The following is a 19,363-nucleotide window of genomic DNA, read 5'->3' as shown; positions in this document are numbered from 1 at the left end:
ATATATATATATATATATATATATATATATGGAAATAGAACGCACCTTCCCCTCAAATAATGATGCATCATACAGCCTCTCTGAACACAGATTGTAAACTTTGTAATTTCCCTGCATAGCTAAGGTTGGTTAGCAAGGAAGACAAGATATAACTCATGGTAATAGGAAAAGGAAATGAATTCCCAGATGGAATTGCCTATAGGGCACTAAAATCCAATCATACAAGTGACAAAAATTCAAGAAGATATGTCAAGGAACTTCGGCTCGATCGCTTGGCTCAGCATCAAAATTAAGAGCAACAGGTGGGAGAAATCCCATAAATTTTTCATATTAAAGCCCAACTGAATACTTACACCCTAGTATCCCTAGGAAATTTCTATTCATGTTACAAATTTTCTGGTTTCAACTACTACCCAAGTAGGATTAATTAAACCAAACATTAAATCTTGTCTCCTAATTTCCTGAATTCTAGTAGTTTGACACCAACTCCAAGTGTGAAAAATAATCTGATCCAACTTCATTTTCTTCATCCAGGCTACAGATGCCATAATCTTGCAAAAAAACACAAAGCACTAAGTAAGCTAACTCCAAGTGTTTGAAAAATAATCTGATCCAACTTCATCAGGTTTTGAGATCCAAAAAAGTTTATTCATCCAGGCTACAGATGCCATAATCTTGCAAAAAAAAAAAAGGTGGGTGACTGGTGGACATTCACTAGATCCAGGACAATACTATGATTTTAAGAACTACAGCCACACTGAGACTCTAAGAATTACAACTTAAAAAGTAGTAACCGTGTATCATCACCTTGTGGTGAGTCTCAAAAAACTTGATCACTTCTTCCATATGGTTTCGGTAAAACCCCTGCATTACATTTCTCACATAGTCAAAATACTGTTTTTTTTTTTTTAACAGTTGCAGTAAAACCTAGTCTATTAAACATGCAGTGAAAACCATCTAAATCATTTACCTCAAAATATCCAAAAAAACCAGAGCTCATATCACCAGCAGGGAACCCCATAGCAATAATATTCTCAGTGATATAAGTCATATCCAAATCAAATCCTCCTTCCTGGACATAGGGAATAAGAATCAAGGTTAGTAATGCTGAGCAAATCTTATTTCAAAAGTGGCATAAAACCGAACGAATGGAAAGAGAAGTCCTATAATCATATACCAGAAGTAAAATGCATCAGCAAGGGATAAGGCTGATATACTTTATTTTAGTCAGCTTGCAATGAACTCAAGAATTTAAAATCTTACATCATGCAATAAGGCTACAACAGTTGCAAAAGCAACATCTGGCAATGGAAAAATTTAATATTTCAATAACGCAAAGGGATTAAATCAAGCCAGTCAATGAAGACATGATTCTGTAGTACCTTCTATTCATAATATCCTTTTTTTTTTTTTGGGTAAGGCTTCTATTCATAATATCACAGTATATAAAAATACAGATGCAGAATGAAAACTACACCATCAATATGCCTGTGGACTGCTATACTAGTTTTCTCTAGAACCACCATTGAAGTTTTAACTCACGAGAATATTAACAATATAACTAAGGCTCTCTTTGGTATCATTTTTATTTTGTTTTTCTGACACAACAACATTTTTGCAGGTCATTTGTATCATCTATGGACTCTATCTCTATTTATTCACCCGCCCCCCTCACCACCCTGTCCCACAACCTACCCCCACTCTATCCCTGCAATCTCGAAGGGCGAATGGTTGCTGGATTTGATCCTCTTGCACTTGCAGAGGAGCCTGAGAACTTGAAATAGTTCGACCAGGCAGAGCTTGTTAACGGGAGGTGGGCAACGTTGGGAGTAGCAGGGATGCTGCTTCCAAAAGTCCTCACAAAGATCGGTATCATCAATGTTCCAGCATAGTACATTGTGGGGAAAGCCGAATACTTTGCATCCTCATCCATCCTCTTTGTGATTGAGTTCATCTTGTTCCACTTATGGTTCATGAACTTAGTTTCTACCATATCCCCAAGGGTCGAAACGATATGTCCTATGACTTTTAAAAGTCACATGTTTCGACCATGTTTCAACATGTTTCATCGAAATTTCCTATGTTTTGGTTGACCAAAGCAACTGGTTCGACTTAAACCAGGTCCTATATAAGTTAGTTTGAAAAGAAACTCACGCCTTCTTTAGCAGAATTCGACCCTCTTCTTAGTTTTTTCTCCTAGGAGTGGGAAACTTGGGGAAACAGTGGAGATTTCCATTTTTTGTCTAACAAAGTTGAATCTAAGGGTGATTCTTGCTTCATCTAAATAAGAGAGACAACTTGGACTGAAAAGGTAAGTCCCAACTTCCCCAAAAATCATTTTTTTTTACAGAATATAATTGTAAATAGAGTAGAATTATGTATATTTTTTATATGTTACTTAGGAGGATCCGATCTAAACATTCGTGGTGGCCGAATTTTTTTTTGCATGTTAATACTTTTTTTTTTCTGTTTTTGAAAATGCATTTACCTGTAACATATTTCAGTCAACAACTCAGCGTAATGATTACCAAACCTTTGGTTCACCACACAAATATGACTTTATGTGTTTTTTTTTTATGAAACTAATGAAGTGAATGAGTTAGAAATGTCTAAAATAGGATGTACACAAACCGGGAAACTTAAGTTTCAACCAAACCGGGAAAAATTCTCTGGTTTCCTCAAAATTTCCCAGGTTTCGACCGAAATTTAGGTCTCCCCAAAGATCGAAACCCAATACCTTGAACCTTGGTTCCACTACGTAGAAATCAGGTGGCAAGATATTAAGAATCTAGGAACTATAGCTTGCCACCCAATGAGGTTGGATACCCTGGTGGCATCTTCAATCCCCTCAATTTGCCCCAACTCTAGAGACCAAGAAGACGGTAACATCCTGATTACCCTTCACCATACCACCATTTTATATTCGAGAACTGTTCATGATCTAATAATAAGTGATATCCAGAATCCTAAAGGTTTACAAAATCATCAAAAATGGTTTCATTAAAAAAAGGGATTAAAAACAGCTTGACCCCCAAATCTGAATCGATTGAGATGTTGAAGCAAATGAAGGCAACAATAAAAATAGGATACAAGAAAGTCAAATTAAACTGCTTTCAGAAATCAGACAACAAATTCTTCATGCACTTCTTCAACGAACCAAAAATTGTCCCCGATACCTCTGCCGGTAGCTTAAGTCAACATAGAACATGCCTAGATGTGGATCGTAAGTCACCAGGATTTAATTTGCCACAATTTGTAATTATTATCCATCTTCAAAGATGGGTGAAGGAATCCCCCTTCACCCAATCCCTTCACCCACTACTTAAACTTTTCCATAGTTTGGGACCATTTCTTCAAAAATGTTATAAAAATTATGGGAAGTTATTAACGTAACAAGGGTTGGTAATGTTTGGTAAAATAACAAAAGGGCAAAAAGACCAAATTATAATGAGGAATTTTATTGAAGGACGAATTAAGTGGGGGATAAACTAGAAATTTCACTTTTTACAAATTAAAAATCAAAAGATATATTCACAATTGAAATTCTATAGGTATTTTTGTCATTTCATCTAATTTCTTAAACCTCTTCTCTTGTAATCGAGATTCAAGTTGGGGATTTACTTAAAAAAAAAACTTCAAGTTGGGATTTTTCTCCCTTGAGTTTCTGAACGTCTCCGAAGAAGAAAGGATTACTCCATCGGTGCCTCCCAACTCTGTTCACCCGATCCCATCCCTTCAAAAGGATCAATCCCAGATCCTTCTTCTTCCTCTCCTCCATTTGCCCAGAACTCACAACCTCTCTCTCTCTTCTACTTCTTCTCTTCTGATTTCAGTTTTTTCCTTGATTTTCAAATTGATTCTCTCTTTCTCTCTGTGTTCTATGTCCATTCTTTACTGAATCTTCTCTTGGATCAGGACATGCCAAGCACAAAGAGAAATTCTTAAACCAAACACAGCCTTAAGGGACATTTATAGAAGAAATCAAGTTTACCAGCAATTCGTGGCAATGCAGAAATTAGATATATAACTAAAGAACAAGCAGAAACCAAAGTTACTTCCAACCCAAGGTTGCAATTACAGATTTTTAATTAAGCAGTGCCCTGGGTCAATATAAGCAGAGCCTAGCAGCAGGCAGTCCAAACTATTGAGACTAATAGTCAAAGGTAACATTCACCTCCAAGGAATTCCCAGACCATTAAAGTTGATAAAGTGATCCATAGTTCATTCTCTACTTATTCAGAGCAAACAAGTTTAAGACCTCTAAAGGAAAACATAACCCTGATTCTTCACCATCTATCACAGCAACATATTCATCTCTATTGATAGATCCATTCTTCAGCACAAAAGGGAGGTACTGGACATAGCTATGCACACCATGTAGCAGAAATTAAAAGCAGCACCTAATTGGCATTCTGAGTATAAAATTTTTAACTCCTTTGTCAGGCGTATAAAGTTATTGAGTGCATAACTGACACTAATATTGTAAAATGAGATCATAATGTAGTTTACTCTACATCAAAAGTCTGTTTAGTAGGTAACAAAATCAAAGTAAACCATCCACCAGACAGACAGGTTAGTTACTGTAATATAAGAGATGTTTCAATTAACAACAGATAAGCAAAATGTGAAACTAGTAAGCATTTTCACCCTTTCACAAATATTAATATCAACCCTAGCAACAGACCCAAAATTAAGGCAAAATTAGTGACAGTGGAAACGAGAGAAAAACTTTGATCATCACACTCTTACTAGCATGCAGAGAAAATAAACAAAAATAAAAGGCACCAGCAACACTTGTGGTTTACCTGATACCTTCGTTTGTTTTGGGAAACAATATGTCGAGCCTTCAGCTGCACAGCCTTCACAGCGCTCATAGATGAGTCAACTAACCCTCTTGTTAAAGACCCAAAAACACCAGGCTGTGCAGTTGTTGAGGCACCATCAGCACTCTCATCTGGCAAAGGAGCTCTAGGAGATGAGCGCATTCCAAATCCACTGGTGAAACGCGAAAATGTCGACTTCCCAGCATTCAAGTCCTCTTGCCCAGCTGTCGAAGGTTGTGAAATTTTGAGACTTCTAGCCCATGATGATATGCCAGAAGCAGACAGAAGGGACTGGGCATCTTGTGCAGTATCGTGCCCAGTAGAAGCAGCAGGAGTATCTTGTCCAGTAGAAGCGGCAGGTTGAGCATCAGGAGCTTTAACAGGAGGTGAAGATGGTGAATCCATTCTATCATCAAGAATCCATGGGTATTATTAGCATGTCACATAGAGGCCTAATTAATGCATGACTTAATAGATTACAAATATAAAAGAAAACCCCAAAGGAAAAAGGAAGGAAGAGAGAATGGAAGCACAAGAAGAATAAGAAAAGATATCCATGGCATACAAAAATGTCAAGCATTACAAATCAAATCCTCACGATTATTAGAATCCTTGGATGTGCAGTACTTTCATGATTTACCATTTAATTGTTATAACTTGATAACTTATTTCTTTATTTCTTAACATCACCAGGCTAAGTATATTTTTGGATTGTTTTGGACCTGACAAGAATCAAAATGGTTAAAAGTATCACAAAAAGCTATTGGTGTATATTTATGATAATGTCAGCTGTATTTTGCTAAAGTTTTCTCCAAAACAGCTTGATCTTTCTAGCATGGTGGAAGTTCGATTGTTGCTTCTCTGGAGCACAAGCTATGGACTTATTTCCCTTCAGACAACTCCATATCTTAGTTTAGTAAACATGAGCTCCGGTGCAACATACACATGTTAGTAACTAGTATTCTTCCATTCCTATGGTTCTGTAACAATGAACCGTCATTTGAAGAAATTTCTGTAGTCAAATAATCCCATAAACAGTTGGTGCCTAAGGCAGATAAGACAACCACAATTTTTAAAAATTGTGAAGGGTCCCTACAATAAAAGCAACATACAAATGCCTTGATATATTAATGACACAAGAGAATTTGAATGGAAGAGTCTGCAATAGATAATCAGGGTTTCATATGTAAGGATGTGGCAGAACTGCATTGCATCTATTTTTGCATGATGTAGTTCAGGATATCTGGTTCTCCTGTTTTGATGTTCTTGGGATGGACTGGCTGAGCTTCAAGAGTGTGAGGGACTCCATATATTTCCAACAAAAACCTTCCTTCGGCTGGCTGGCTGGCTGGCTGGCTTGCTTATCTTGTATGGAGCTAATCCTCTCGCAATCCGGTGGGTAGACCGCTATGGGGCACAACTTTAGAGACTGATTAGATGTGCCAAGTATATCTCAGACTTTTTGCAACAATGCACATCCATGCAACAATTTTGAGATTTTTCCCCAGTAGGACCAGCTTGTAAATGAATCACATATTTTCCAAGACAATGTGCATTTAGTTTTACACTAGTACAAATATTAGGAACAACAACCCACACTAGTGCAGTTTTGACTACCATACTGACAAAATTATTTTGTTGATGGGCAACAGAAAGAGATTCAACTACCGACCCAATAAAGGTAAAAGGTGAAGAAACTAGCCATAAAAGAGCTCTCAGCCACTTCAGTATTGGCTAGTTAAACTCAAGTCATCACTAGACAAGGCATGTAGAAAAAAACCAACCTTCCATCTAATGCAAACCCTTACTGAACACATTATCAATCCCCAGTTCCACTGATACCGAAACCTCACATTTCCCAGCATTTTCCATGTGAAATACTTATTCAGCTTGACATTTCTAATGGACTATTTCAGCCCTGTACAATTAATACAGTACCCAGTGATCATTGCCCAGCTCCAATATTTGAAAATGCATAGAAATGAATATAATCGAAAATAAATACAGAGAAGGTTCTCACGGATTACCATGGATAGCGATGAGGAGGTAAGGATCTAAGTATCTAACACTTAAGCTTATAACGATTGGAACCAATACACAAATTAAAGCGCAAATAACTACCCAATTGAGATTTAAACATTAAAAAAGGAAACAAAATAAATAAACGAATAACGGTCCGATCGAACTTCAGATCTACGAAAACCATTTTTTACCGGATTGAAGAAAATTTAGAAATACGAGATTAAGACAAGTGATTTCCAGTGAAATAGTTCGAACCTGTTAGGGTTTCAAGGAACCAAAAGCGAGAGCTATTCCCGGAGAAGAACTCACTTCAGCTTCAGAGCGCCATTACATGATCCCCCATCCTCCATCGGTCAACAGAAATATAAACCGCTGACTTTTGATTGTCCTGAAATGAATTAAACACGAATCTCCTTAACAAAAGATTCCAATCCAACGTAGATGTGGTATGGAACTTTTTCGGGCCTTGCACTGCGTTCTGGTGTTTTTATCGCTTGGTATTCGGATCCAACGATCGACGAGCAACCGACACAAGATAGGTGTGGTGATAAAGATTAACTGCGTGAGGAGGATATGGCAGAGTGATGCCCATGTTATAATGGACCACTGAGTTCACGGGCTTTAATTAGCTGATCTTTAGGCCTTTTAGCTGATTAAGGACCGGTTAACCGGACCGATTAGGTGATTAGTCGGCTTTAGCCCTAGCCTCAATATGTTGGAACCGATTAGGAACGGAACTAATTGACATAACACTCCTGTATGGCTGCATCTAGAACTTTATTTTTGTGTGAACAATTTTATTTTGGACGAAATTTGATATGTGAATAAGAAAGATATTGGGTCTACATGTTCACAAATTTTGAGCCACATCCAAATTTACACTTAGTAGATTTTTTATGATACAAAATACCGTTTTTTCTTTTTTAGTGGACCATTCCAAATTCGTAACTTTAAAATAGTTTGTTGTTCTATCACTCCTTTGAGATATCCATGTATCCTTGGGAGTAGTTCACCAAGTTCTCCGTTTCCTCTCCCAAGAGATGACCCTATATTGGTCGTTGATCTCATAGATGTTGATTCTATTACTTAGAAGGAAAATTTAATTCGCTATTGGTGGTCCCCCGATGTGGCATCAATTATTTTGTCAGTTCCATTGCCATTATTTCCTATAAAAGATGAATTTTTATGGTCTTTGACAATTAATGGATGCTTTTCGGTTTTCTATGTATATAGACTTGTTTTATTGGATTGCGGTTCCTCATCAATCCGATCTAGCATAAGATTTGGCACCTTAAGACTAACCCCAAAGTTTCATTTTCCACATCAATCCAATTTGGCATAAGATATGGCACCTTCATACTGCCCCAAAGGTTCGTTTTCATGTTTGGAAATTGATGCTTGATAGGATCTCTCATGCATGTTTACTTCATTATTGAGGCATTCATATAGATGACCTTTGTCCTCTATGTAGCTCTGATCACTTATTTCTCCATTGCCATCTTGCTCGAGTTTTGTGGTTGCCATCCTCCAATTCACGTTGGTTTCTCTATTCGACATTGGATCAGCTACCTTTTGGGTCTGTCTCTCAACAAATCTTATAAATATAATAAAGAAAGAAAGTTTGATGGCCAGCATTCTATGGCATAGTTGGTGAGCATATATAGAGGCTACTTTTCAAAAGATCATGCTCAGTGTTTCTTCCCTAGTTAAAAGAGTCATTACTTATGCTCAGTCTTACAAGTCTTGGCATCTTCCCCCCCCCCCCCCATTGAATTACATAAAGCTTAATGTTGATGGTTCATGTCTTGATTGTTCGGGGTTTACCGGAACTGGTGATGTGTTTTTTGAACTACATTGGTTGTTTTCTGTCTTGTTTTTCATAATTTATTAGACATATTTATTCACATGTGCCGGATGCTCTAGCCATTAGAGAAACCCTTGTTATTTGTTCCTCAAAGCACCGTGCTCAATTGATTGTTGAGAGTGATAATCTGAGGATTATTAATAGACTGAAGTTTCAATATGTGCAATATGTAGATCCATTCTCATGAGGAATCCAACTTTAATTGCCATCATCTTTGCTCTAGATTTGAATATGTGATAGTCACCCACACCTTGAGACAAGGCAATATGGTTTCTGATCTGTTGGCTTCATTTGGTTATTGAAATTGTCTTTTTGTTATGGGATGGTCCCCTCCTCCTGTTTTATCTCATTCTTTGTAAATAGACTATTGTGGGGTCTCTTTAACCTTGTTATGTTTCCGTCTCTAACATGATACAAGTTTCTTTTTCTACTAAAAAAAAAAAAAGAAACTAATTGGTATTTGAAATTTAACTTCCCTGCATCTTGGGGTGAAGAGATAATATCTTCATTCGATTTAATTGAATTAATCTGACTCATCTTGTTGATCCGTATGAATCCGAAAGGTTCTGTTTGTTTGCAAGAAATATGAAAGAAGATAAGTGAAATTAGTTAAAAAAAAAAAATACAATCATATAACTTAATTCATTTTTTTTTATAATAAATAATTATTTAATAACTTTTATTTTATTAGAAGTTGAGTACAAAATAAAACAAAAGGAAAAAGGATAAGTGCAAATGCTCAAACTGTCACTTGTCACTGTCTCACACTCCTGGTCAAAAATGACCCCCATACCCTTTCTCAATTCTTTCTCAATTCTCATTCTATAGGACCTATCGTCCCATGATACACACTGCTAGCTTGCAACAAGCCAGCAATGTACCAAACCCTCTTTCTAACATTAAATAGTTTTTAGAATGATCTAAGATTAAGGGGATACACCATGATAAGTAACAATTACAATTTTTTTATTTGGTTAAAACTATTAAATTTTAACATTTCCTTTCCCTTTACTTCATTGCAACCAAACGGAGCGGAAACGAAACCACATGAATAAGACCGCACCTGCGCTCTGCACCTCTTTGTGATCCTATGGCTTTTCTATAAGCACAGGGCCACCAGAGGGAGACGCAAAAACTAAACCACCGGAGAAAAAAATAAATAAATAAATAAAGAGGAAGGACGGTTGGAGAGGAATCAGAACCGGAGGGAAAGGGAGGAGAGAATAACGACGTGAGAAATATGGAAACCGGTGCCGCCGGTAGTGGCGGAGACGACTTCTCGTCGGGATTTCCTTTTTCGGTGGTTTCCCAGTGGAACTTTGCAGTTTCTCGTCGGTACCAGTATCTGCTGGACAAGTCGACTCCTCACGTCCTCAGGCGTTGGATCTCGTTCGCCGTGATCGCGGCCGTCTACGTCATTCGCGTCGTTTTCATCCAAGGATTCTACATCGTCTCCTACGGCCTCGGCATCTACATCCTTAACCTCCTCATTGCCTTCCTCTCCCCTCAGGTTGATCCCGAGATCCAAGACCTCACCGATGGCCCTACTCTTCCCACCAGAGGCTCCGAAGAGTTCCGCCCTTTTGTTCGCCGCCTTCCCGAGTTTAAGTTCTGGTGAGCTCCTCACTTATTTCTATCTCTCTCTGTCTAATTTATGGCCCTCTTTTAAATTAAATTACAAATCAAGCGAAGAATTTTGTTCTTTTTCTCTGATTATTAAACATTGGGTAGTCAGATGGGGCAACGGGTAGGGTATGCTGTTGCTGTGACTAATTTTATTTTATTTATTCGTTTAATTGACCATATTACAGCAAAGGAATGCTTTTATCTTGATTTTAATCATTAATGTTATTGGGATTAGGAAATATTGCCGACCCAATTTAGTTGGGAAAAGGCTGAGTGTTGTTGTTGTTGTTGGATTAGGACATATCAAATTCATGATTAATATTTCCACGATTTGGACTAGCATGTAGAAGAGAAGAGAAAACAATATGGTGATTAAACCACGCGAAGAAAGAAATGTGCCACTATTTTATATTCTCCTTTTGTTGCCGAAGTTCTTAGGGGAGTAGGTTTAGATAACATCAGCTAGCTTATTAATAATCTATACCAGATATTAAGCATTGAACTTGTGAAAATGAGAAAAATCCTGCACCAATTGATAGTAGCAAGAATGTAGCCAGAAATATCTCCAAAATCAACTCTCAATTGAGCAAAGCGGCTAGGATTTGCAATTATAGACTGCTGGGATCATAGGAAAGGTGAGAATGTGTATATTGGCAAGTTAATTGTCACAAATATGTTTAAGTCCTTAATCAAATAAAGAAGGCAGCTTGAGTTAATAATGCAGGATGCATCCTGAACCATGACGCATTAATATGTGCAAAAGGCAAGCTCATGACTGAAGCCTTGTGCCTGGTACTCAGAAAAGATGCACTATGGTGCTCCTTGGGTGTTGTGTCTCCTGCATCCACGGAATTAGATTTAACATTCATATGGCTCATGCACAAGTTTGTAGCATAGTTGTAAAGGTGTCGTCTAGGTGACCAGTTGCTTTTGCATCAGGGCATTTTGACCTATAAAACCCAAGGGAAGAAGAAAGATGAAAGAAGAGGATGAAGCAGCAGGTGCCACAACCATAGAAGAAGAGGGGCTGTACCTGTTCCGGTGTCATCTGATGTTATCCAACTTCTTCTCTTTATCATATGGTGTCAAGAGGAAGAGGAAGAGGAAGAGGAAAAGGAAAAAGAAGACGTCATTGTGCCTCCTGCTCTTTCACTTGTGAAGACATAAATGTATCATGCCTACTAGTTTTTGCATACAACAACAACTCAGCCTTATCTCAACTTAATGGTGTCAGCTACATGGATCCTTACCCTTTTAATCAGATCTATTCAAAGCAATACATGAGACAAGGCCTAAGCTATGCTTGTCTTTCCTCACCACTTTTCCCATAGTTATTTTAGGTCTATCCTTGGCTCTTTTAGCATTCAATTTGAATCAAATCACTCCTCCATACTGGATCATTTAAATGCCTCTGTTGTACATGGCAATGCCACTTCAAACAATTTTCTCACATCTTATCATATATTAGAGCTACTTCAAATCAGCTCTAATTTTATTGTTCCTTGCTTTGTTCTTCCTAGTTTTGCCATACATACATCTTCAGTGACACTGAGTTTATCTATATGATGTTTCTTAATTTCTCAACATTCCGTGCCATACATCATAGCTGGTCGTATGATTGTCCTATAAAATTTTCATTTAAGTTTTAAAGTATTACATCAATCTCACAACACTCTAGATTCACCTCTCCACTTCATCTATCCTATTTTAATTCTCTACTTAACATCATCCTCAATTTCTCTTTCTTTGTTTACGTTTGAGCCTAGATATCTAAAGTAATCATTTGCGGGATCTCCTTCATCGATTTCACCACCTCATTATTCGTCCTAGTTTATCTAAAGTTACACGTCATATACTCCATTTTTGTTGTACTTATGTTAAAACCTTTTGTTTCTAAAGTTGATTTCCATAATTCCAACTTGGCGTTAATCCATGTTTTTGTTTCATCAACCAAAACAATATCATCAGCAAAAAGCATACACTTCATTTTGAATGCCTTGGTTAGATCATCTATGATAACTGCAAACAAATAAAAGCTTGAAGCTGATCCTTGATGTAACCCAATTGTAATTGGGAATTCACTACCTTGACCCCCCACCGTTCTTATTCTAGTCACCAAACCATTATACATTTTTTAAGGGCAAGAGATCGCTGCATAGTCATGTGGACTTTCCACCAGCACAAGGGCCAACGAGAACGCGCATATGAGCATCAATATGGAAGGCAGTTTGATTTCATAAGGGGGCAAGGTAGTAATTTCGCGTGTTCTTATGTCTGGACGCAGGAACCATGCGACCAGGTAGCATTCTTTTTCCCTATTTTTTCTTTTGTCCATATATTTTCTTAAAACATATTTCTTCTCTAGTACATGCCAAATTAACTCTCTAGGGACTCGGTCATAAGTTTTTTATAGGTCAATGAAGATCATATGGAGATCCTTCTTGCAATCACTAAAATTTTCCATGAGTCTATAAGTAAATAAATAGCTTTTGTCGTGGATCTTCCTGCCATAAAACTAATTTGGTTTTTTTAATAGTAATTTCTTGTCCAAGGCGACCTTCCTGCGCGCAAATCTGAAGATCACCTTTATCTTTATAAATCGGAACCACAATGCTTATCCTCCGTTCATTTGGCATATTTCTTGTGTTCATAGTAAAACCACATAATCCTAAGCTCTTCAAGACTTATATTGGGACCTCATCTGGACCAGGTGCTTTGCCTACTTTCATCCTTCTTAGAGCTTCTTTTACTTCAAGCACCTTAATGTTTCATATATATATATATATATATATATATGACATGTGATGTCTGAAAGAGTAGTGCAAGCTCCCGGAAGACTTACTCAAAGTGTTTTCATTTAGTAAGGCATAGAAATAATTTTTCTGTCTCTTCTTAATGTCCTCATCGCTTACTAGTACTTTAGCACCCTCATTTTTAATGTGTCTAACATGGTCAAAGCTCTATTCTTTCTTTCCCTCATTTTAATTATCTCTATTGCTCCTTTCCCTCATTTTAACTATCTATAGCATGTTCCCTTTTCTTTGTGTTCAAATTGTTTTAGAGATCGTCATATTTCTTCGTCCTTGCTTTTCCCACAATCTTCTTAGCTCGTTTCTAGCAGCTTTATACTTTTTTAAATCCTCTACATCCTTAGTCCTTTGCCATGTCTTAAAAGTTAAAACTAGCTTTCTTTGTCCTTGATTTTTGCATATCTTATATAATTAATTGGAAAAAAGATCTTTTATTTATATATTTACCCTTTTTATATTGAAATTGGAAAAGGAAAGGACCTTTTTTGATGCAGAGCTCAAACAGTATCAGCGTAGAAGGAGAAAGGACAGGCCTGGTTCTGGTTCTAGTAACCCTACGTCCAGCACTTGTGGATGTTCTTCTAAAACTCTGGATGGTGGTTTTAGTGGGCTTCATGTAATTTGTATGGAGAGGATATTATCTAGAAGATTTTCCGCTGGAATATTCTGTTAGATCTACTAGTACTTTAATTTCTGTTATGTTTATTTATGTTTCTATTAGATTTAGTTGCTAAGGCATTAGAAATTTAGGAATTGCTAATTTGGTTCTATTTCTTTCCTTTTGGTGTTTTAGTTACTAGATCTTTTTCTAGTTGCTATTTTGTTGAGGAGAAAATGTTGTACACACAAGCAGGATGTAATGGAATCGTACACATTGCATCTTATCAATTGTTGAATCCTCTTCTCTGCATTTCAACCTGTCCAACCCCTTTGTTGTTGCATTCCCATCTTTCATCGCCACTACACCTTTCTCTCTGCTAGCCATTGCAACATATCGGTTGAGCCACTCATCTCCCCCTCTCTCCTGCTTTCTCAGCCCCCTCTGTCCTCTGCTAGCCGTTACTATGTATTTGTGGTGCCGCTCATCTCCCCCTCTCTCCTACTATCTCACCCCCGCTGTCTACGCCCTCTCTCTCCTTTGCTAGCTGTTGCAACATATCAGCGGAGCCACTCATCTCCCACTCTCTCCTACTCTCTCACCCCCACTGTCTCCTCCATTTATGGCGTTGCAACCACTTTGGCATGAGTAGTTAAAGAGTATTCTGCTAAGCGTAAGACCAAGGTAGCTATGACATGGGTGATTATGTTGGTGTACGATGTCTTGTAATCCGTCAGTTTAATCTAGGGAGTATTAGTGCAGGCACCTTGACAGGTAGGACGGTGGTCCCGCTGTCCCGCTAGCTGGTTAGCGGGCCATGGGATTTGCAAGGGGGCATGAGGCCCCCCACATAGCGGGGGTGTAGGGGGCACAACCCCTGCTCAAATTTTTTATTTGAGGGTAGTTTGTACTTTCCGGATTAGGGTTTTTTCGCTATATAGTTGTAGCGAGGGTTTTTTTCTCTGTAATGTAAGCAATACTGAGAGGTGTGAGGACGAGCTTGTAACCCTATTCTCCATTGATAGTGAAGCAGGATCTCATCTCACCGAGATCATAAGCAATCTTGCTGAACCTCGTAAATCTGTGTGCATTGCTTGTTTTTGTTTTTCCATTATCTTATGCATTGTTTTGGGGTTGCGTTTCTACAGTCTAAACCGCAGTTAAAGGGTCATTATGTGGATGCGTCAAAAAGATTACCCTAAATAGATTATATAGGTTGAGAGTCATGGTCTTATCTCTTTAGCTCAGCTCAGAGCCATTTCAATGGTGACCATTTCTTCTTCTTCTTCTTCTTCTTCTTCTTCTACTTCTTTTTTTTTGGTGGGTGCTCCCCCGCCCTCTATTTTTCCTCCCCACCCTAACCTGTCTCCTACTGCTCTTCACACAGACCCCACCTTCCTCAACATCGTGCCTCAGGCTTCAGCAAGCACATTGCAAGCACCAAAGCTCAAACAATTAAGTAAGAGAGCGTCTCAAGACAAATAGGCATAATCCCTGTCACTACAATCATGGACTGCAAAAGAGGAACCACTGAGGTACAAAAGCAAATGTCCTTAGTTCCTACTACTATCCGTAATGGAGCTGTTATCACCGAGGTTGATATGAGTGTGGACTCTGCCTTTCCTACAGTTCGTTCAACTGTCATTCTAGCTTTAACCAACCATCTTTAACGATGCTCCTGCAACTCAGGTCTTCCATAGCTACTTCCCCACCACATTGGTGTTGAATTTTTCCATCACTTGCAGATAATTGTCAACACCCAGTTGGGAGAAACCATGGATTATACTGGATCAATCGTTTCCACAAACAGGATTGATACTATGTTTCATTGACTGCACTTCCTCCATTCTGGTTTGCTTTATCAGTGACAGACTCTGTTTGGGTCGCAGAGTCGCCCGAAGAACTGGAGAAGAAGACTCGAAGAGAGGCACCGTTTAGTTCACACAGAGAATGGCTGTGTGGGGTGGGAGAAGGGTATATATCCATGTGACAGAATACAAGATATTGTACCCCCAACTCATCGTTCTTCCCTCTTTGTTTTCTTACTCTATTATTCTATGCTAATCTTCTTCTTCCTCTATTCTTTTTCCCTTGAGTTTCTTAAACCAATATACACGGTACTCTCTTCTGGGAGTACCAACAGTTCTCTCCTTTCGAGATTCGATCTCTCTCGTTCTTCCTCCTTTGAGCCTTAGATTTTGGGTATGAGACTAAATCCACCTTTGCTGTGATGCATGTCTTTGCAAACAAATTTAGAATTGCAACTACCGCCAGCCTGATTTCATAGATTTATAATTCTCTCAGTTTCTGATTGTTGGGGCTATGAACTCCTCAGATCTAAGGTATTCAAAAGAACTGCATCATGTACAATGCAACATCAATTATGACACATCAGAGAATCTGAAAACCAGTCCCTAATGTAGTCAAAAGGAGGGAGAGAAAGAGAAGAGAAGAGAAGAAGAGGCAAACACGATGGAGAGAGGGGAGAAAGTCCTAGAGCCACGGTAGGATTCTGAATGCTTCCTATCATGGCCTAGCCACCGCCTAGGTCCACTACTTATATAATATCAAGAGTTAAATTACAAATAAGGACAAACTAGTGTAATTACAACTAAACCCACATAGTAACAAAGACTTAACATAATCCCCCCCCTGTGCGTGCACGCGCGGCTACGCTATACTGTTTGACAAATTACAAAGCAAAAAGAATTCATCAAGGGTGAAGCCAGTAATAAGGGGCCACATGTAGAATGCACAGCATTTTTAGCTTGCTAATATATATATTTTTTCTATGTCTGTGTTACCGTTTTGTAGAGCTATATAACTGTAATAAATGCAAGTCCATTCTCCGTCATGATGTATGGAATCGTTCTTGAGTAAGCTTAAGGCAACATCTTGGTTGCAGTGCCCCTATTAACCAATTGAATCTCATATTTGTTCTCTTGAGGTGCACTATTATTGTGTAATGTGCTTGTTAAGGTCCCATCTACAAAATTGTCTATTACGGGCTCTTATTCTTACAGCCTTAAGGTATGGCCTGGGAACTGTACTCTTTTTCATCTAATCAACAATTTTAGGTTCTTTTGGTGTAGACCAATTCATATAGATTAGAATCACAGCCGGAAGAAGAATAGGAGATACAATACTTGAATTAAATTAGTTTTACTGATCCTTTTGCTTGTAATGAGTGAAGACACAGAGCAAGATAATCAAAACAAGTGTGGAGACCTCGGCTTGTTGCTGTTGTTTTTACTATTAACCCTTAATTCCATGGTAATGTACTAACCTCCCTAGGCATTGCATTATGGTCCATGGAAGCCTGTAACCAGCCAATTCAGCACCCCTGCTTTTACTCGTGTCCAACTATTTTGTTTTGTTTTAATTTTTGGATAAACAAATTTAATATATAGCACTAGAAACCAGCTGAAAACAGACCAACATACTTATTGACTCATAGTCTTGTACAAATCAGATCTTTATAGAGGATAAGAAGACCTGGAACACCATTTAGGTCGCACTGCCTCCTGTTTAGCCATATGGTCAGCTAGGTTATTTGGAGACAGTGGCTTCCATTGAAATAAGCTGCTCTCCTGAAAAGCAAGGTGTTCTATTTGCTTATCATGTTTGCAAACCTCCATGATTGGTCCTTGTTGGAATTAACTCAGTCAATGACTAGCTAAGCCGCTTTCCACCAAGATATCCGTGAGTCCCTCCCTAACAGAAAACTCCAAGCCCAATTCTATATATTACAATTCTTCCCTCATCAGGGTTTAAAACCCAAATATTGGGATTTGGATTGGATCAGAATCGGTGGAAATTGGCCTAAACCCTAGTTTCCATACAGGATTGGTCCTCTACCCAGACCAGCCCCGCCCGAATCAGTAGACCTGATCCAATTTTTCAAACCGTGGCCCTCATAGAATCCCCTTTTCCAATCTGTCCAGAGTTGATCTTTACCATGACCTAAATCAGTTCTATCCACACCACCCACACCATTTTACATCCAATGGTTAATCCCATGTTTCACTGTGGATGTTCCAGCATCAGGTTTGTGTTTTATTTTTGTTTAGTCGACATCATCAGACATCAATTGGACTCCCTACTTTGGGTGTCTTTACTACTTATTGGCCATTTTGTAATGCCAATGTGCTGCTAGCACAGGTGGTAAGGACCTAGGCCCATTGTCACAAGGTCCTGGGATCCAATCCTTGCCTTCACCCTGGATTTTTCTGTAATGAGAGAGAGAGAGAGAGAGGCCTTTAGTCATCAGGGAAGGTTGTGGTGGGAAGAATGTGGGAAGGCTGACAGATTTTCCAGTGGAGTGAAAGCCGAGGCATTTGGATGGTGTTGTGTGGGGAAACTTCCATCCATTGGCGGGCTTGTCCTTGCCTCCTATTACTTTTTGGGTTTTGAGTCCCTGTTTTTACTATCCCCAACACGAGGGGCTTACACAGCTGCTTTACTTGCCCACACTTCTCTGAACAACCAAACAGAGATTTGATGGTACACAAATTTTCTTCTTGTTCTTGTGGTGTTGTCTCTATTTCTTTCTCCAGTGATAGATTGAACCATGCAATATATTAAGAACAAGCTGTTCGGTTTCTAGGCCTGGTTTGATGGATTGAATGTCTTTCTCTGTTGCAGGTATTCCATCACAAAAGCCTTCTGTATTGCTTTTGTGATGACATTTTTTAGTGTGTTTGATGTGCCTGTGTTTTGGCCGGTGCTACTTTTCTACTGGTTGATGCTGTTCACACTCACAATGAAGAAACAGATACTGCACATGGTCAAATACAAATATGTACCCTTCTCATTTGGCAAACAGGTATATTTAGGCCCCGACAGTAATGAATTCATTTCTTCAGCACCTTCCGATATTTATTATTGTTACATTATGCTTCTTTATCTCTTTCAGCGCTACACCGGAAAGAAAGTAGTTTCAGCTGACAATGCAAGCCTTCCTAGAGATTGAAACTTCTGGTGGGTTGAGCAATTGGTTGTGGATGATTAACGATCCAAAGTTATCCACTTTGTTATTTATGTACTTCCATCTAACAGCTGAAGATTTCTATGGGCGTCATAGGATCAAGAGCTGCCTGGAAACCTATTTTTTTCACTGCATGTGAAATTTTCCCAAATGTTCATCAGGCAAGCACTGAAAGGTTGTAACAAAGATGCTTACTGTGGGAGATGAAGTTGTTCTTTTATACATTTTTATTTGTTTAGCTGCGAGAGATTTTGTTACGCACTGCAATGCTGCTTGAATGGATCATACTATACATTAGGAGCATCTGCGATAGAGAATGCCATTCAAAGGAGACTTTCCAATGACGTGTAGAATTTATAGTTGAATATGTTAAATCGAGGCTTCATTTTCTCTTGTTAGAGTATCTGGCTGTGGAGATTTTGGATTTTTTTTCTTTTTCTGGTTCTTGGTGATTATCCTCATGCGACCAGTGCTTGTCCAAGGCCAAATGCTTTGTCAAGGGGCTTTGTTTGGTCCTTGGATCTTCAACTAAACTGCTGTGGGATTCCTTCTTTATGTTGGGGTAGGGAGGAGATGTAGAGGACACGGGAGGATAGGGGAGAGTACTACGGTTAATTTGGGATTTTTAAAATA

At 38.5% G+C, this 19,363-nt stretch overlaps 2 protein-coding genes across 3 annotated transcripts in view; one reads left to right on the top strand and one right to left on the bottom strand.

The window, feature by feature from the left end:
• Nucleotides 1-7,256, bottom strand: part of LOC122084394 (phosphatidylinositol 3,4,5-trisphosphate 3-phosphatase and protein-tyrosine-phosphatase PTEN2A-like) — a 15,124-nt gene extending 7,868 nt beyond the window's left edge. Inside the window, exons 1-5 of the mRNA XM_042652613.1 lie at nucleotides 7,101-7,256; nucleotides 4,806-5,229; nucleotides 971-1,072; nucleotides 808-864; nucleotides 46-111 (exon numbers count right to left, since the gene is read on the bottom strand). Of these exons, the coding sequence (XP_042508547.1) occupies nucleotides 46-111; nucleotides 808-864; nucleotides 971-1,072; nucleotides 4,806-5,228 (648 nt within the window). The 5' untranslated portion in view covers nucleotide 5,229; nucleotides 7,101-7,256. The remainder of the gene's footprint in view (nucleotides 1-45; nucleotides 112-807; nucleotides 865-970; nucleotides 1,073-4,805; nucleotides 5,230-7,100) is intronic.
• A 2,529-nt stretch (nucleotides 7,257-9,785) lies between these two features.
• LOC122084594 (protein RER1A-like) lies at nucleotides 9,786-19,128 on the top strand. Of its 2 annotated transcripts, XM_042652967.1 has the most exons (4): nucleotides 9,786-10,323; nucleotides 18,388-18,568; nucleotides 18,659-18,723; nucleotides 18,802-19,128. In XM_042652967.1, exons 1-3 carry the CDS (start codon nucleotides 9,950-9,952, stop codon nucleotides 18,713-18,715), a joined length of 612 nt encoding a protein of 203 aa, XP_042508901.1. In that variant the 5' UTR covers nucleotides 9,786-9,949; the 3' UTR covers nucleotides 18,716-18,723; nucleotides 18,802-19,128. The 2 variants fall into 2 exon arrangements, with proteins under 2 accessions (XP_042508901.1, XP_042508900.1); XM_042652966.1 differs by having other exon boundaries at nucleotides 9,789-10,323; nucleotides 18,659-19,128.
• The last annotated feature ends 235 nt before the right edge of the window (nucleotides 19,129-19,363 follow it).

Source organism: Macadamia integrifolia, chromosome 7 (genome assembly GCF_013358625.1).
Source record: "Macadamia integrifolia cultivar HAES 741 chromosome 7, SCU_Mint_v3, whole genome shotgun sequence".
NCBI classification, from domain to species: domain Eukaryota; kingdom Viridiplantae; phylum Streptophyta; class Magnoliopsida; order Proteales; family Proteaceae; genus Macadamia; species Macadamia integrifolia.
The sequence above is the reverse complement of the archived record's forward strand: the minus strand, read 5'-3'. Positions and strand labels throughout refer to the sequence as shown.